General features: G+C 43.8%; 1 protein-coding gene across 1 annotated transcript; it reads right to left on the reverse strand.

Moving 5' to 3' along the window:
• Window positions 1-2,487: 2,487 nt before the first annotated feature.
• On the reverse strand, window positions 2,488-13,352 carry F3 (coagulation factor III, tissue factor). Its single transcript, XM_067726965.1, has 6 exons — window positions 13,091-13,352; window positions 11,886-11,997; window positions 7,813-8,003; window positions 5,838-6,016; window positions 4,819-4,978; window positions 2,488-3,488 (listed from the first exon to the last, which is right to left on the reverse strand). Exons 1-6 carry the CDS (start codon window positions 13,188-13,190, stop codon window positions 3,352-3,354), a joined length of 879 nt encoding a protein of 292 aa, XP_067583066.1. The 5' UTR covers window positions 13,191-13,352; the 3' UTR covers window positions 2,488-3,351.
• Window positions 13,353-19,459: the final 6,107 nt, after the last annotated feature.

The raw sequence follows: 19,459 nt of genomic DNA on the forward strand, positions 1-19,459 counted from the left end.
ATTCCATCACCTGAGATGCAGGACCACACTTTGAGAACCATCAGATTAAGCTAACATTGGGGCTACATGTTTCTTCATTATGTTCATCAAGAAAGAGAGCATCCCAACATTCCCACAAAGAGCGCTGAGATTCACCCTTCCTAGACCAAGTTAGGGCATGTGATTACCCCTAAACCAGTTTCTGCAGTCATGAGGAAGGAATGTGCTGAATGGCAAAGCCAGAATCACCTCTGTCTGCAGTTGAAAAGCAGGACTGTGGGAAAGAAGAACTAGAGTCCACTATAAGTGTGTGGTATGAATGAAAGTCACCTTGTAACCATCACAAAGCTTCTCAGGCAACCACCGAAGAAAAATAACACATGCTAAATACACGTGTCTTAGAACAGGTCAAAACTGCATTTGGTAATGAGTTTATTTACTATTTGATAGAATTGTTCCTTTGTTTGAGACAAGTCCTTAGGTTATTGGCTCTCAGCTGTAACTAAGGTAAAATGTCTTTGGATTTCACATGTATTAGTCTCTTATATGTAAGTCAAACTTGGTTAATAATTTAAGATGGTAAAAATCTGTCTTCAAAGCATGAACGTTTAGTTTACTAACAGTTAGCTTTATGGGATACTTTTAAAGACCAGGATAAATAGTGAAGTATAATTTGGCCCACTGGAGGGCAGTAGTTTCTGGATACCAGCCAACAATTTAGAGTATGGTTTTCTGCTCCAGTGCTAATTACGATGTTGATTTGAGCAGCAGCTCTTTAGTCTCAGCGATAAGGGCGGGGGTGGAAACCTGAGTCGTGGTTAAAATGTGCAATATTGAAGCTTCCCGATCATTGCAGTGCAGCCTCGTTTGGATCTGCAATGAATTCCTTCCCTGTGAACAGCCAGACACCTCATTACTACCCAGACCTGCTTTCACTCTGCCAGTACTTTCTTTAGTGGGACCATTCAAGTTCCTTAGATTATGAGGCCATGGAATTGCATAATGCTGTACTTATTCCTAGCCGAGAATAGAGCAGCCTGATGGAACCACCCAGTCAGATACCCTCTCTGGGAGCTTGTTCTACCCCCATGCACTAAGCTCTTTGTCCTGGATAGCCCCATGTGAGCAGGAATTCAAGATAACAGCCAAAGCATACTTCTTTGGGGACATGCTCCCATGCCAACCTCTCTTTTGTTGACTCTGCTGCAAATGCACGCCCTTTCTCTGGCTTGAATGCCACTCCAGCATTGACACAGACTGGCAAACAACCCATCAGAACCAGCCAATAAACCAACCACTGGTCTGTTTCCCTTAATTTCTCCAAAATATACTTTTTTCAGGCTGCCATCTTTCTGAGGACCTGAAAGGTTGTTTGGCCCCATTCTTTCTAAAAATATGGTGTTATACCTAACATTTCATGTTTAGATTTTTATTGACAATGCTTTGAACTCTTTGGAGCAAAGGAACAAAATGCACTTAATTCATGAACAGCTGGACAGTGAGCTGAGTCTTGGCTTTCAGTGCTTACTAAGTGTCTCCTTGGCAGGACCATGTCCAAGCGGGGGTGGCCTCTGGAAGCCTTTCTCAGGCCGCACTGGCCCAGCCTTCCACAACAGGAGGCAAACACGGCTGGGCTCAACCAGGTGCCAGGAGGCTCATTTTCATCTCTACTTAGAATCCTCTTTCAGTGCAGTTGTGGGATCAAGACTGTTCTGCTAGATTTTATTTGCATTTGAATGGAGAACTCCTCACTATTTCTACATTCTAGACGAAGTGAAGTAGTTCGACTCAGCCATGTCTAAGAGCCCACTGGCACGGTCACCCTCAAGGAGCAGCAGACGGTGACCCCATCCTGTCCACAAAGAGCTCTCAACCTAGTTTGCTTCTAATAACTCTAGAAACTCCACTTCTCTCTCTCCTTATCTTACATTGTCCTTTTATCAAATTTTCTTTCAATAATCTGAAGAATTTTTCTTCTGTTCTCCTCTCCAACCCTCATCTGCAACTCAAACTGATGCCCATGGGAAGGTCTCTCTCCCGCTAAGCCTGCAGTAGATGGTATAAAATCCTCCCTTCCCTGGAAACCATACACCCCTGCCCGTTGCTGTGTGACTCGTGGTGCCTCCTGGCAGGCAGTGTTATCAGGCTTGGACATATGTCTTGCTTAGGCCAGTGGCATGTGACCAGAAGTGACACTGAGCCACTCTGGAGTGGAAGTTTTAGGAGGAGGCTTAAACCTTGAAGACATGGCTGCCCGTTCTACTAGTTTTTTGCTTTTCCCTCTGCCCTGATCCAAATAGGGGCTTCACCTTTGGTTTTGGTCCTAGAATGAGAAGACATTAAGAAGAGCTGTAGTCAATCCACAGCCACCAAACTGTAAGTGTAATGTAAAGATACCATTGTCATAAGCCACTGAGAATTCCAGGGTCATTTGTTACTGCAGCAGAGCCAACTAATACAAAGGCCAAACCATAAATAATAACTAAATAAGATAAATAAGATATAATAAATAGTCACAATTCCCAGTTACCTTTATTTATATAAAAGTATATTAAATAAATAATCTCAATATATACAAACAATATTACCTCTATAAATAGAAAATCCCCATATATAAAACCTTTTTTCAAATTATAAATATGTACAATGTTGACCATAAAGTGTGAAGTACCTTAAATCTTAAACTCTATGTAATTTGTTGGTATAGTAGTCTTATAAAAATACAGCTATCTGTCAAGTGTTTCATCAACAGCATTTAAGTCAGTTAAAGTGCTAAACTGTAATGCATGTTACGAATGTGCCCCCAATACAAGTCTTCTGCTTTTAACACATTCATATAAATGTTGTTTGCTAATTGTTTCGAACCTCCAAAAGTACTCAAAAAAAAAAAAAAAAAAAACCCTAAACACCATATTACAAAAGGACAGACATACGTTAGAAAGTCCACCCAGTTTCCATTTTACTCTCCCACATGGTTTGAAGTCGGCCTCTCAAAAGTTCTCCAAAAATCCACCCAGGATTTTTTAGGGCATTTGTTCATTTGTTTTTCCTTAGATGATCTGGCTTCAACTTGAGTGTAGAAAATATACAGTCTAGAGCATGATATGTGCAAAAGGTGCTGCAGCATTAAAATAGAAATTTAAAAAACCTGGAATTGGTTGTACCGCTCATTACGTCCCAAAGTGTCTAATGCTGATGTTGAAACCAGAATGCTAATCGTGAGAACAGGTCAGATGAGAGCTTTCTTTGAGCCCAAGGGTCTCTAAGCTTCAAACACTCATTTGTGTTTCCATGTATTCTACTGCCTTAAATGTTCTTGGTCACAGTGCAACACGAGTTCTGCAAAGTTGGCAGATCCAAGAGCAGGATCTTTCATGCAACATTGAGGGGCAAGCTCTCCTTCCCACTTCGCCCTGCTCTCGCCTTCCTGCACTTATACAGAGACACAGACAGGACGATGATGAAGATGATGACCACAAGCATCACTGCTACAACGATGAAGGGCATTTCTGAAAAATAAAAGGTACCAAGTCAACTCAGAGAGAGAGCTTGAATCCCATTTATCAGTGGGCAGAACTGAAGGCATAACCCCAAATTACACCATCCTGTTTTTGCGTAACTTGAAATTGCTTTCCTGCGCTCTTTCCACCACAACCCATTTCGATTAGGAAAGAATCTGTCAAACCCTAGATGTTTGCGGGCAATTGACAATGGTGAAAACGATTTAATAAACTGCATAATGCTCACAGTCTAGAAAGATGCATGAAGACGGAAGCAAGAACGGCTGTTAGAAACAAGTGGCTGAAAATGATGCTGAGTTTGGTGGCAACGATTATAGAAGCTGAACTCTCAGTGCAAAGAGAGATGCAGAGCACTACCAAAATTCAAGTAAAGAAGAGATGATAACTGGTTGGGGCAATAAGAAGGCTTCCTGGTGGAGGTGGCATTTGAAATCATTCTCAAAGGACCCAATTCAGCAGATAGATAAGAGGCAGGGGAAGAGGCGATCTAGGTGTGCATGAAGTCAGAGAGCAGCGGAACTCAAGCTGGCTTTAGGAGGATGGACCTGAGGGCTGTGGGTATGAGGGCCCAGACGGTGCAGAACCAGAGGGAAAGAGAGCCCTTTCCTTCTGTCAGTGTCAATAAACAGGAGGGAATTTTAAGTGTTTTTAAAAGGCTTAAATTACATCTTAACAAGGCACTAGGTCATTATTGCTATCCTTTGACTTTTTGTTCCCAAAAGTACTCAGAGCACTACCCGCTCAAGCCTGGTGGGAGATTCCTGGGCTCTCACCCTCATGCACGTGTCTGAGCCTCCATGGCATCTCCAGATAAGATCCACTCCTCACTTGGTGTCAGGGCCCTGGTGTGGCACATAATGTACACACACACGTGCCGGCCAGGGACACACACATGCACGTGGTATACCTGATAGACTCAGTCCCTTCCCTTCGTGGGTTAAAACCTTTGTGGAAACAGCCCACAGTAGGTGCTCATAAATGTGCATCAGGTGCTGGTGCACCTGGTCCAGAAGCTCCCCCCACGCTCCCCAAATCAGAATTTAAGTATGAAGAAATGCTCAGAGAAATCTGCATTTGATGCTAAATCCTAAACATGCACCATGGGCCCAGGGCTCAGCAGAGAGCTTAGCGCATGGTACGTGCTCAGAAAAACACTTGCTAATACAAGGGAGCAACATAGAAACATCTCTAAATGCCTAAAATTATGAGTACCCCCAAAACCACAAAAAACCAAGGCAGTTTTCCCCTGAAGAAATTAAATCCTCGTCCTGGAAGGCACCCCTCCCTCCCCAGATGGATCATGGGTAGAGCCACTCACCCGTGGACAGAACTTTCTCTTGGCTGGTACACTCGATGGGACTTTCTGGACTCTTCTGGTTAGCTCTTCGTGATGGAATCACTGCTTGAACATTGAAACAGTAGTTTTCTCCTTCATCCACATCAATCAGAAACTCATTAGTGTTCGTCGTGGCCTTTTTCTGTTAAAAGATAGAGTCCTTCATTCATCTGGGCTCCGGGAATTCTGCCCCCTTTACTAAGTCACTGTGGTAGTTAAAGCCTACATGGACACATCTGACATAAAGGATTGGAAGTGAGTTGGCTCACCAAGTTCCCCCGATAACTGCTAAGGATGTTTTTTTCCCAAGGATGAAGATATCCAGTTTGGGCGCATCCAACCCAGTTTTTAGCCCCTTTAGAAGATATCTGGGGCTTCCCTGGTGGCGCAGTTGTTGAGAATCTGCCTGCCAATGCAGGGGACATGGGTTCGAGCCCTGGTCTGGGAAGATCCCACATGCTGCGGAGCAACTAGGCCCGTGAGCCGCAACTACTGAGCCTGCACGTCTGGAGCCTGTGCTCCGCAACAAGAGAGGCCACAACAGTGAGAGGCCCACGCACCGTGATGAAGAGTGGCCCCCGCTCGCCGCAACTAGAGAAAGCCCACGCACAGAAATGAAGACCCAACACAGCCAAAAATTAATTAATTAATTAATTAATTAAAAAAAGATATCTGCAGTAAAGGAAAATAGGAATGAAGTATTAATTGTTGAATGGAAAACAAATCTCGTCTCTGGGATCCTCTGTAGAGGAAGAAATGAGGAAGCTGGTGGGAACCTTGGAGATGACTGGTCCAGCCCCCTGGCTGAGGAACCTGAGTATCCAAGGAGGCCCTGAGCAAGGCAGCTGGAAGTCACAGGTAAAACCAGGACAGCGGCCCCTCCCACTCCGCCACCCTGTCCTCTCAACCACCCGCTCTGATATTTGAGTTGGAAAAGAAGTAGGCTGTAAAATCAAGGATCTACAATTTAAAACGAGTCATAAAAACAAAAGAGCGCTCACCTTTCCTGTACTTGAAGCTCTCCAATAATAAAGTATATAATTCAAGTCCTTGCCAAAAACATCGCGGAGGCTTAGGAATGTGCCGCTCACTCTGACTAAGGTACGTGCATCTTGTACGGTCACATTCAGTTCTGTCCCAGCTTGTTCGAAACTCCGAATTGTTGGCTGTCCAAGGTTTGCTAAAACACAGAAAATGAGCTTTGTTGGAATCAAAGAATTCTAGACAACGTAGAATCCCATTAATCATGGTTAATAACAACTTGGTCATCCCTCATGAAACAGCTCATAGAACCAACTCCCTAGCCCCAGAGCTGGGCCCCGAGACGTTCTACAGCAGTGCTGTCCAGCGGAAATGTAGTGGGAGCCACAGATGTCACCTTAAGTTTCCTTGGAGTCACATTAGAAAACGTAAAAAGGAACAGGTGAAGTTAATCTTAATAATATATTTCTTTTAACCCCATATGGCTAGAATATTATCATTTTAACATTTAATCAGTATAAAAACTTTTGGAGATCTTTCTCAAAATCCAGCGTGTATTCTACACTTAGGGCATTAGCCATATCTCAGGTGCTCAGCAGCCACATGTGGTTAACCAAACAGCTGCATAAGGTTCCAGATCTTACATACAATAAAGTAGAGGCTGTGGGAAAGCCCAAGAAATGTCTGTCCTTGGTACCTCAAGGAACCAGTTTTAACCACCACGTCTCTTTGATGGCTCAGTTATCTCATGTGCTTTGGTTGAAGGACAGTAAAACAAATCCCGATAACTTAACAGGAACTATGTGCAAGTATGTGTGTGTGTGAGCGCATAAATAAATAAATAAACTATTTTCCCTCTTGCACCAAAAAAGGATTTGCAGTGGCTGACAAAAAAACTCAAGAACTATAAAAAGGAATCATGAGGATGCTGCCAGTGGAGGGAGAATAAATGTCAATGACCCTGCAGGCGGCTGTGGGTAGGGTCGCTACTCTAGCTAAGTGCTGGGAGAGGCACACAGGTAGAAGCACTAGGGGAGTTTGAAGACGGGCTCTGGCACACGGGGGCTCAGGGCAGGCAGCCAGATTCACCTGGGGTGAGGCTGGGCCTATTTCCACCCTCAAAGTAGGTGCTAAGGGGAAAGGCGGCTGCCTGTCCCTCTGGCCCCTTCTCTCCATCCCTGCTTTGAGAAACTCCCCTCTGGGTGTCAGAAGGGTAAATATAAAAGCACCAATAACACAACACTTTCATTCCAAGTCTTCTTGCTAGAGCAGCTGATTTCACTCTTCTCAATGTGCTACATGTGTTTATTTAAAATACCTAGTTCAGAACCATAGCCGTGACAAAAAATTTACGTCTCCTACTTGGCAGGAATCCTCTGCTCTCCCTTAGTAGACGCTCAAGTCAGTTTACTGGGCCAAAGGCTGGGGAGAAAAGCATTCTGCGTTTTCAAGACCAGCATGAAGGAAGCAGGATGGGAGCTGGCCCGGCAAGTGGCAGCACATCACAGGACTCAGATCATGGTCAAGCGATTAGAAAGGTCAGCAAGCCCGATGATGAGATTGGAGGGAGACGGAACTGTCCCCATGGACTCGTGACCATCTGTGAAAAACCCTCATCTGGGACTTCTGAAAATTCAGAAGTGAGGTATATAGACTCTCCTAAATATATATGGGGAAATACTGGAACCCCGGGCTTAGTGAATTTCCTACTCCCTGCCCCTCATCCAGCCAGTTACTGGTAGGGTCTGGGGACAGACTGGTGGAGAAACCTACTTGATGACATTGTTATCAACTCCAAAGTTCACGTTCCGTGAACCTCCTGCCACATCCGGAATGAGCGAAGAGGCCTGTGGCACTTACCAGTCTCTGAGAAAGAAGACGTGTTTATGGATAAATATTTTCTTAGGTCATGGCTCCTAAGGGTCACAAGCTCACAAGAATATTCAGAAGTTTTTAAAACAAGAATGAATGGTTACTACAAACCGAGCTACTTACTCTCTAAGTAAGGTGTGAACTCCGGGGAGTTGGTAAACGGAGGCTCCCCAGTAGAACCGATGGCATCCAATGGGTAGGAAAAGACCCGGGCCAAGTATGTCTCTTTCACGTTTTTCACGATCTCATCGGTGATGTCACACTCTGTGTCCGTTGTGTAGAAGCATTTGTTTTTCCAATTTCCTAATCTAGAGCTGAAGGAAGAGAAATGGAACATTATGATTTGCATCCAACAAGACAAACTGGTTTCTGGCTGGGGTGCCTTGTTACAATAGCAGCTTCCCACAAGCGATCCCGAGGAGGCGTTTGGTACGCTGAGCACTTCAGATGAGTTTGAATCCTCACAGCAACCTGCGGGTGGCTCTGTAATTGTCTCTGTTCTTACAGATAAGGCAATGGAGGCAAAGGGAGACTGGGTGACCAGCTCCACGTCACACAGCTGGATTTTGAGCCAGACAGCAATTTGACTACTGGGTCTGTGCTCTGAACCGTTTTGTTAAATATCTTCCTTAAAATGTAGATGATTTGTCATGACTATGTGGGATAAAGGGCAATTTTCCATCAAGACCCAATTATTTATTACAGTCCACTTATTATATTCTGTTTACCACATTCTATGTTCTATGTAATATATTCTATCCTATTACATTCTATTGTGACCATTCTTGGTGTGGTTATTTAACAGTTATTGAATCTACTATAAGCCAGGCACTGTACTGGACCCTCAGCCATGTTACTTTGTTTGGTATAATCCTTCCAAGAAGGTATTGGATCTTCCTCACATATGAGGACCCTGAAGCACAGAGCTGCTAGGTAACTTGTACAAGGTCTCACAGCTTATGTGGTGAGAGCTGGGTCTGTTCCTCTCATTATACGACATGCCTCCCTCACTTTCACAAGATGTGCTGTCAAAAACTATAGAGCAACAACACAGGTGGTTATCTGTCAAAGTCTGAGACTAAGAGACCTGACGAAAGACAGAGCTTTCTTTTGTAAGATGTCATTGAAGAGGAAATGATTTAAAGTACTGCCAAAAATGAAAGTATCCTGAAATGATATAAAGAGCTTCTAAAAATGAAATTATTCTACAGAACCAAGACAATTCCTAGACAAATGTCACTGCAGCTGGATCCACACACATCTGTCCCACATAAGTTGACAGCTACCCTGACCTTCCCCATCATCAACCACTAGCGTTCCCTACCCTTCATTCAAGGCCACGTTCCAATCCCACCTTCTGCAGGAATCTCCAGATCTCCTTGCTCAGAATTTATCTTTCCCTTCCCCATCCCCCAGCACTGACATCTCATTAAAGCACTTAAGGTGAGGGTGGTACCAGGGCTCCATGCCCTTGTGCTCCCCCATCACGCAGTGGGGCTTTAGGGCTTGCACATGGCCAGGCCTTGCTGGATACTAGATGGTTTACATTTCCAGGTTGAACCGGGGAAAACAAGCTGCCATATGGATTCAGTTGTCTAAATCCAGGCATGAGAACCATAAATAAGTATTTTTTTAAAAGTCTGAACTAAGTAATCGGGCTAAGAGGGTGTGAGTAAACACACTCTTGGTCCTTAAATTCACAGATAAAGATTGATACAGAAATATCAGTTTACATACTCTTAGATTTCTCTAATTTTCTGTGATAAAAGTAGAGATGCAGTCTTAATTCCAGAATGACCAGATGCATTTTTTTAAATTACATCATTTCTATTTTAAAAAGTGAATGAGAACCTGATGATTCTTCTCCACTGCTATGGCAAACAAATGGTTCAGATAACAGGAGCAACACTGCTGGGTGCTGAGGCTATACTCTGCCTGAGAGATAGCATTTGGTTCCTTCCAGCTCACAGTAGCAACCACAGTCCTCTGACAAAATTTAGCACAAGCAACTAAATCATCAAAAGTAATAAAGCCATGAAGTGCTGTGAACAGGTTAGGAAGGGGCAATTCTGCAGTTCATTTCCTCTGAATGCTATAATGAGCATGAACAATATAAACGCCTCCAAGGTTCCTCTGGGTATTGCAAAATCTCCTGATTTGGAAATAATAAAAGTTCCGCCTGAACTTCTAAAAAATCCCAACAGAATCCAGACTCTCCAATTAAGAAGCAAGTTGTTTTCTACAAGCTTGGGGAGTTAGTTCTGTTTTAGAATTCAGAACGTTTCATGGAATCAATACTACAAGGGATGGTCGGTGCTAAGGCTTGAGCCAGTAACACTTTGCAACCACCGGTGAACATTTCCAAAGGGGAAAAAGGCAGTTGGCGCTCCAAGGAGGGGCTTCAGACACAGCAGCGGCACCCTGTGTTTGAGGACTGGCTGGTGGTGAGGTGGGTGGGTCAGGAGGAGCAGCAGGTTAAGACGCTTTCTCTAGGGAAAGAAACCGGGAGGGAGGAAGGCGCACTGAGGAGACCAGTGGGAATGACTTTCTTTCCTCCTCCCGGCTTTGGAGCCCCACATCAGACCCGGGGGAGACCCACTGAGGGGTGGTGGTGCGCCTCGCTGGGTAGACCGTGGTACCCGACCCTGCTGGGCGAGCCCCATCAGCGCAGTCATGAATAAGTCCCTCACCTTCCCAGGGCCAGTTTCCTCTTCTATAAAATGATTGCTACGGTCCCTTCACCCAGGAATCCCATTTACCCGTGGGCTGGTCGCCGAAGAGTGCGGATCTCCGGCAGGGCCGAGGGACTGCTCACACGTCCTCCAGCACAGGTGTGGAGACGGCCGGTACGGCGGGAACCACCCCCAGCCCGGGTCCGCGGGCGCCCCCAAGAGGCAGCTCTGCACTAGGATGTTTGCACAAGGGGACTGCGTCCACTTATTTAACAACAGCCATGCAAAGTCCAAGAACTTTGAGTTGACAAAGGCTTATGTTTCAAAAGCTGGTAACTCAGAAATATGTTTCCTCGTGTTCACCAAACTTAATATATTTCGGAGGTAAGCATTCCTCCTAAAATCTTATTTTCACTACCCAGAAGGAAAGCATCTACTAAGGTAAACTTCAGCTCTGTATCAGTGGAATTACTAACTCTCAACCAGTAGAATCTGATTTGACAAGTTTGACCATAATAGTAATTATTACCTCGAGTTATGAAATTCCTTTAAATCTTTCTATGTATCTATACAAGCATGCATGCACACACAAATTCTCTTCCGTGTTGCCTTGACAATTGTTGTCATGAAGTTGATTTTGGGAAAAAAAAAAAAAAACAAAAAACCACCTAAAAGCCCCACTCCATACTTAGCAGCTGCATTCCAAATGCTACAAAAGGCTTGGCACAAGCTAAACAAAATGGCAAAGCACCTTTAATTTTAGCCAGCGATACTTTTGTGCCTTTTGCAAGCAGTGTTAATTTCCACAGCTGCTCTCCTCTACTTAATAAGAGCTCTACCAAGCTTCCTAGAACATTTCAGAAACCAAAAACTTGCTAAGAATATGGTGACGACCATCAAAAAGAGGACATTGAGACTGAATATGCTGAATTAGGGGCTCTTGGGGACAGCTGCCAATCAGGGATGGGGACGGATGAGCAGAGCAGCCCTGACAGCTCAGGGTGCAGACAGAGGAGTATTCCATTCCCGCTCAGTGAGTCATGAATTTGACCCCCTCCAAGATCATGTATGCAACCGAATTTTGAATCATGAATCCAAAGATTAATGAATCAAACACTGTTTAAAGGCAATGTATACATCCAAACTCCTCCCCACCTCTTCTCTAACATGTTAAATACCGCTAGCAGTCTAGACAGCACGGAAAAAAGCTGTGTACTTAGATGAGATGAATTATCAGCGATCAGTGCCACCGTGGCTTGCTCAAGAAGGTTCTCCTATCCATAGCTTATACTCCACTTACAAATTTCCCCGTCATCTCCAAAAACAATTAAAATGTTCTATCAGTTTAAGGTCTGGAAATGTTGCAGGCTTGACAGAGTATGGCTCTGGCCAGCAAATTATGATGAATGCCCTCTTCTTTGTTATCTGTTAAATAATCTCATCTATCAATCAGCTTTAAAGACATTTATATTCAGCACAGGAAACAGCAAAAATCTTATTTTTCTTTTTTGGTACCTGGCTTACCTTATCTGAACAGTGTAGACATGATTGATGGGTTTGGGTTCCCACTCCAAAATGGTCTTGAAATTAGTTGACTTCCAAGTTAAATTATATGCTACTACTACATCTGTAGTGCCTTTAAACAACAGAGAAACAGCTATTAATGTTTACATGAACTTCTCAGCACACGATTTCATGTTGATGGTATAAAACAGCTTCCCACTCCCCAACACCATCATAAACCTCACATTAATATTTTTCCAATCACAAAAGCTTTAACTGAATTATAAGAAAAAATCTGCAATTTTTTCCTAAACCCAGAATTTCCTCATGGCAAGATTGACCGGGTAATCTGAGGAAACGCACAAGGATCTTGAAACCCTTGTTTGAAATTATTCATGGGGGAAAGCCCTGTGATAATGACCTGGAAGCACAGCCCAGGAGCCATCAGTGGCCCAGGGTGTCCACGGCCCAACTCGGGAAGGGCAGGACTCCAGGTTCAACTTACCAGGGAAAGCCGGCTAGGAAGGGTTTTCCATAAATTACGTTAAAGGACAAAGCCCACATGTGTAAGAAGAGTTAGGACTGCATCCAATAAAAAACCCAAACCTTGACTTTTTTCATTTGTATCTAAAATGTCTCTATACTGAAACTTCCACAGACAACCGTGCAGCCGTTAAGCCTGTTAACACCGTCGGATGTATTCGGTTAGGATGCCTTAGTGTTAAGGTCTGCCTGGCCAGTTCTCAGCAGATCAGCCTCTGCCCTGCCCGCACACACAAGAGGCTTACAGGGCATGCACAATGTGGTGCCTGCTCCAGTCCAAGCGACATTTTGCAGGGACTGCCTCTAACGCAATCTAAAACACAGACGATCAAGATAAGACCGAGAGCCGCTTTTTATTATGGAAAGTGCATATATAATGAAGGATAACATTCAAACATTGCACGCCGACCCGTGCAAGTGAGGAGCCACGTCCCACCACCTTCAAGGTGTCGGCTCCCTGGGAAGCTCTTTTCCTAAACTTCAAGCGAGAGCCCCGAACGCACTTAGGCAACGCTGGACGCCACGAGCAAGCATCTCTAGCAGAAGGGGCGGCGGGTCCCGGGCGGGTGGCACCTCAGGGCGGCAGGGCGAGCCTGCTGCCAGCCAGGACTGTCCTCCCTCTTCCCGGTGGCGGGCCCCAGGGCTCGGGGGGGGGGGGGGGGGCGGGGGAGGGTGCCGCTCACCTGTGGCTCCGGCCACTCGGACCAGGACCCAGCCGAATAGGAGCGCCCGAGCGACGGCGGCCTCGTAGCAGGGTACCCGGGGCCCGGTGGGGGTCGCCATGTTCACGAGCTGACGGCGAGGTCGGGAGGATTCCTTGCGCCCCGGAGGCTGGGGAGGCGGGGAGGCTGCGGAGGTTGGACTGGAGGCGCCTGGGGCTGCGGGATGGAGCAGGAGGGGCGCGAGGAACCCCGAGTCTGTGGGAGCCCGTGCCCGGCGCGTTTTAAAGAGCCCCTCGCACGCCCGCGCCTCCGCAGGCCCTACGGCCGCCCCCGCCCCTCCTCCCGACTCCCCGCCCCCAGCCAGGCTCCAGCAGCCTCCCTGGGCTGCTTCTGGCGAATCCACACCCCGGCCCCGCCTCCTCCCAGTAGGAAACTCCGAAACCCTGCAGGGGCTGATTCACCCGTGATTCAATCGGCCGTCAAGCGCGAGTGTCCTTCGGCCACTGGCGGCTCCAGGTGCTGAGGGGAACCACAGTCCCAGCCACCCAGACCCCCTGACTCCCAGCTCTGGCCCTCAGGCCACCGACCCAGATGTCCGCCTGAATGGGCGGCAGGTCTGTTGGGAAGGAAAAGGTGGCGGTTGGAAGGAGTTCGAGGTGGAGGAGAGGGAACCCTCCCTTCCATTTGGCGATGCAGTGTCCCCGCCAGCGGGAGCGCAGTACTTACCGAGTTTAATAGAAAGTACTGGCTCCGGGCTCCTCTCCGGCCCCCAGGGCATTTCCCGGGCTCTTTGCGCGCGTCAGGCTGAGCCTTGGAATCTGCAGCCGAGTAACAGCGTGACAAGGAGCAGAGCCCTCTCCTAGCTGTGATTTCGGCTTTCGCCCCGAAGGCAATGATACCTGGCTCGCCTACCTCCCCGGGCCCTTAGCCTGGGTGCATCCTATGAGATGGTGCCAATGCAGGTGCTTCTACGGGTCCGAAGTTCAGTCAGCTCAGGCACAACCCAGCCCACCTGGGGTTAGTGACCGAAGAAGAACTGCCCCAAATCTAGCACTTTGCCTCTGGGAGAATTCCAAGGTGACATCTGCCGCCGTTGAAGAAGACGTTTGCGGGACTGAGTTCTGCTCAAGTATAAAGAAACCAAAAATGAAATTTAAAAATATAGTCAGACTTAAGCTTTGGTTTTTCTGAATTTTCTGGCTTCCTCTTCTGGGCTTTGCTGTAAAGTTGTCAGGCAGCAGAATGTTAACTCTTATTCTACTGAGCGGCTCTGTAGGCGTTCTTGTCAAAGTATTGCCGTCATTTTTTTTTACTGTACTCTGTAGTTGCCTCCTCGACAGACTGGAGAGTTTTTAGGAGAGTGGAGTCTGTTTTCTCTCTCTTTCTCTCCCAGTTTTTTTCTAGGGAAATTAGCCTCGCACTTTAGTGCACACTCTATACACATTTCCATATAGCCTGCTGAGCCATAGCATTACACTTATTTTAAAAGAAATGAAACTTTGCAAAATTAAATTTTCCCCCTTTCCTTGAACTGAAATAGCACATCCAGGTTTAGCTCTTGTAGTCCTTCCTTCCTGGAGGCTGAAAGCTGCACTAGCTGGTTTCCTCTTTGAGTTCTCCTCCAACTCTAAAACAAAATTTATATTTGCAAAACTAAGCCATGCAATCCTCCTTTTTGCAGTCTCTGGCCGGAGTCATTTTTCCTAACGGATCTTTAGCCCCACATGGGTTGTGAGTCTTTGTGCTCTGGAGTTGAAGGTAGCTGGGAGAAAATGTTACACTTCAATCAAGTGCCTTACAAGACCCAAGGAATTGTTGCTCTGTCTGCAGAGTAATTGATTGTATTTGGAGCCACTGACTGTCCTGAAATCATAAAGGGCTTTAAACAATCAGCATTGTTTAAATTGTCAAGATCAGCAGTTTGATAAGAAAAATATGTTTAACATTATATTGTGATACCAAAGGTGCCATAAATGTTGACAAAGTAGAATATTTATTTTGCATATTCACTAAAGTTATCAGGCAGGAAAGAGAAGAATTTGTCGGGTGTTAGCATAGGTTTTTGAGTGAATATAGAATGACATTCTTTAAGATTTGAAAAATGCACAATAGCCAGGACATGGAAGCGACCTGAGTGTCCATCGACAGATGAATGGATAAAGAAGATGTGACACATATATACAATGGAATATTACTCAGCCATAAAAAGAAACGAAATTGAGTTATTTGCAGTGAGGTGGGTGGACCTAGAGACTGTCATACAGAGTGAAGTAAGTCAGAAAGAGAAAAACAAATACTGTATGCTAACACATATATATGGAATCTAAAAACAAATTTTAAATGGATCTGAAGAACCTAGGGGCAGGACAGGAATAAAGACGCAGACTAGAGAATGGACTTGAGGACACGGGGAGGGGGAAGGGTAAGCTGGGACGAAGTGAGAGAGTGGCATGGACATATATACACTACCAAATGTAAAATAGATAGCTAGTGGGAAGCGGCCGCATAGCACATGGAGATCAGCTTGGTGCTTTGTGTCCACCTAGAGGGGTGGGATAGGGAGGGTGGGAGGGAGACACAAGAGGGAGGAGAAATGGGGATAAATGTATATGTATAGCTGATTCATTTTGTTATACAGCAGAAACGAACACACCATCGTAAAGCAATTATATTCCAATAAAGATGTTAAAAATAAATAAATAAAAAATAAATTTAAAAAAAGAGTTAAATGTAGACAAGTCTAAAACACATGTACAATATAGGAGTTAGGAATACCTTTTTAATTAAAACTGCAAACCCCAAAGCTATGCAAGAATGTGAAGGCATATTTGAATATGTGAAAATTAAAGTTTTTGTGTATACAAAAAACTCCACAAATAAAGTCAATTATCAAAGGTAAAAAAAAATAAAAGATTTGAAAAATGCTAAAAAAGAATGACCACTTTCAAGAAGAGGAAGAAAACTGGCTATGGTAAGTAACATTTCATAGTAAAGTTTTTTTCCTGGTTGATCAGACTGTGGCCAAATGCTTTCTAGTGCTGCTCTGCACGGTTAAAATTTCATTATTGATAATTTTTTGCACAGAAACCGATTGATTATTAAAACAGTTTTTTTTAACCCCCTTCAATAAAGTGGAGCTCATCAGTTACCAGAGTTTCCTCCTATATGAGACACCTTGGAGATTCAGATGTTTGAAATGGTCCTAAACTATAATGATAATCAGGCTGGCCTGACCAATCCCCTTATGATTAGATCTTAGAATGTCACATGACTGGGGGGACCTGACAGACATGCCTTCACAGATGACGATCCTGTGCTCAGGATCGCTTGCCTAATCTCACAATACACATCTGGTTTTCTGACCCCAGGAGATTTCTTTGCACGACCATGCTTTCTTCTCCCAATGCATGGAAGTAAGATTAGGTCATAAACCCAAGCTCACTTTAATTAGTTTATTCAACCGTAGGTGCTCAACAATGCTCTGCCATTGGTGTAGAAAATATTTGCAGTTTGGAGACCTCACTGTTCTCCCGCAGAAATATTCTGATGTTTTCTCCTTCAAACATGCATGCATGGAGTCATGTAGCAGGGTTGCATTGCCATTGCATAACCAGTGATGAAATGTGGTTGGTGAAGAGTCTGAAGGTGACTGGGGCAATGTTGCAGCGCTTCCTCTATACTTTTATAGCTCTCCCCACCTGTTTCACAGACTTGACCTCATTGAATACTTTACTTGATTTCAACTGTGTGTTTGTCATCTGTCTTTCCCACTAGAGCTCCTTCGGGGAATAAGAACTGGGTTTTTTTCTTCACATTTCTCACACAATTACAAGCACCTGGTAGGCTTTAATACATTTTGAATCAATAAACACTTTGAAACCGTGCATGCAGCCAGATATTTTCACTGGCATTCGAGAGATGAAATTTGTCATCGAAATTCTTCTGCTAGTGGCCAGCAGCGAATGTTCCCTAAAAGCTCAACTTGGTAAGAAAATACAAATCCACCATGTGTTACAAGGTCTCACTTGACAGTGAGCCCCAGCTGTCTAATGATTAATGATCCTTGCTACAGCCAGAAAATCTAATCAGGATAAGTGGCTGAAGAGCAGAAAACAAATGTCAAAGTTTGGGAAATGGTTAGCATTTTCCTAAAAGACTCGATATTAGAGTGATTCAGCAGATTTTCAGTCATCTGATGAGCTGTTGCTAGCTTTCCTTGCTTAGAAAGGCTTAATAACTTTTCAGAATAAATTGCACAAACTGTATCTCTCCCAAGGAAAGGGATGGGTTAAGCTTTATGATAGAAGGTGAAATTGAGAGTAATTTATATGAAACTATTATATTCATATGAAATAGTAAAAAGAGCAATAAAACCATTTACCCAAAATTCAGGTAAAAGGCAAAGTATGAAAAAAGACCAGAGGGAATAAGTGTGGGAACACAGAGTCCGGCGGAAAAAAAATGTGACTTAGCAGAACCTTAAAAACATCTGGCAGGGTATAGTTAGTCATGGAAAAGTTGACAGTCATGATTATGCATTTTGTGAAAATAATTATACACTAGTCTAACAGTTAACCTTTAGACCGAAATTAAATAGTTGAGAGTCCATAAAATGAAATCTATTGTCCTGGTCATTCAAAATACTCCTACTAGCTGTCTAGAATAGTTTACAAGAAACTTTGCCAAATGTTATCCCATAGCACCAGTATTCTGAAAAGTATAATTTTAGAGAAAAAGCTTCCAGTTCAAATCTTAGACAGGATTATTATTTTCAGCACACAACTATCTTTATAAGCTTAAGACTTATCAGTCTTCCTGCCAAATTTCATTTTGATGAACAGTAAATATTCATCATATATTATCTACATACAATGTTGACAAAATAAATAAATCATAAATGTAAATTGTGGACATTGTTTTAGTAAGAAAAAGTCATTTAAAATTAAAGCCTTTAACATATGTTCTTAGTAATATAACACATATGATTTAAAAGTTTTTATATGGTATCATGTTATGAAAACATCCCTTAATTCCCCATTTCTAGATCTCCTTATACCTGACTGTGGGCTGAACCCCACAGGCCTGCAAGCCTTGCAGTTGCCCAGCCTGGAGATGAAGAGCCTGGAGACAGCGACAGAGACATTAATGGTTTAATAGATGGGGGAATCTTACCCAAAGTGTCCTGGAGCAACACCTCACCATGTGCGGCAGACAGTGAGCAGGAAATGGCAGCAGTCTTTACTACTTAGGGAAGAAGGAGGCTACCATTTATAGAGGGAATTGACATCAGGTTGTCTCATCAGTTACCAGGGACAAATTAGGCCCTATAAGTAAGGACTGGATAGTCATGTGAGTGAAGCAGGCACTGGTCAAGTAGCGGATGTACCAAGAGCAAGAGACCAGCCGTCTTGAGTGGCCTGGACTTACCCTGACATATGCACTAATTTGATGAACAGAAATCTATTCATTCAATAAATGCGTGAGTATCTTGCCTGATGCTGAGTTCTCTGCTAGACTTTGGATATAAAACAAAAAGAATCCTTCCTATGTACATACATTACATCCTATGCAATGATTTGTACAATTTTCTGCCAGCATTTTAGTTTGGATATGAACAATCTTAACAATGTTATTTATTAATAAATTTTGTTCCATGCAAATTAAAATAAATAACCTTTAGGTATGTCATGGTCAGTCCATCAAACAGGTGTCTTTAACTCAGAAAATTATCTGTGGGCTTGAAGTACATATACTTTATCAGGCTGGATGTATCGATGAACTCTCAAAGTTTTGTACATGGAAAAAAATGAATTCCAATATAGAAAGACAACCCTATTAAAAGGCAAGTCTAATAGAAAAAGATAATTGGGTGTGGAATTCCTCAGATGAAAAATTTTAAAAATAATGAAATAACCACCTCAGATGAAAAATTTAAAAAATAATGATATAACCAGTTTAAAAACATTTGCATAGGAGGATTCATTCTTTTTTAGATAATTCATTTGCTGACATTTTATAAAATAGCATAGGTCACAAATGCTCCAAAATTTTAGCCCATCACTCATCCAATCACTTGCTGCCTTTAGTGAATGATGCTCTGTCCTATTACATCAATTACTCTTGAAAACAGAGCTTTCAAGCCTGTAAGTAATTCCTGAATAAGCCAAGTTATTTCCACAGTGGAAGCATATTTATAATGTTTGGCAAGTTGTAATTGCTGTCCTAAACTATCACCCTTTAAGTTACTATATTGTAGCAACTCACAGTTCTAAATCAGCTACAAACAAACCATGAAACGACTCCTATTCCCTGTGGTGAGGGGAGTAACAGGACATATACTCTAGAGGGTGCTTGTGGTACCAAGGCAGTAGTTTCCAGAATTTGGTAAAT

This window comes from Pseudorca crassidens, chromosome 2 (genome assembly GCF_039906515.1).
Source record: "Pseudorca crassidens isolate mPseCra1 chromosome 2, mPseCra1.hap1, whole genome shotgun sequence".
Lineage (NCBI taxonomy): Eukaryota > Metazoa > Chordata > Mammalia > Artiodactyla > Delphinidae > Pseudorca > Pseudorca crassidens.

Bases quoted from the DNA above. Each gene is read 5' to 3' on its own strand.
- F3 (XM_067726965.1), bottom strand. From the start codon at position 13,190: ATGGCGACCCCCACCGGGCCCCGGGTACCCTGCTACGAGGCCGCCGTC. The intron at 11,998-13,090 runs GTGAGCGGCACC...TGTTGTTTAAAG, and splicing joins CCGAGTGGCCGGAGCCACAG to GCACTACAGATGTAGTAGTA. The intron at 4,979-5,837 runs GTGAGCGCTCTT...ATCTTTTAACAG, and splicing joins GAGCTTCAAGTACAGGAAAG to AAAAAGGCCACGACGAACAC.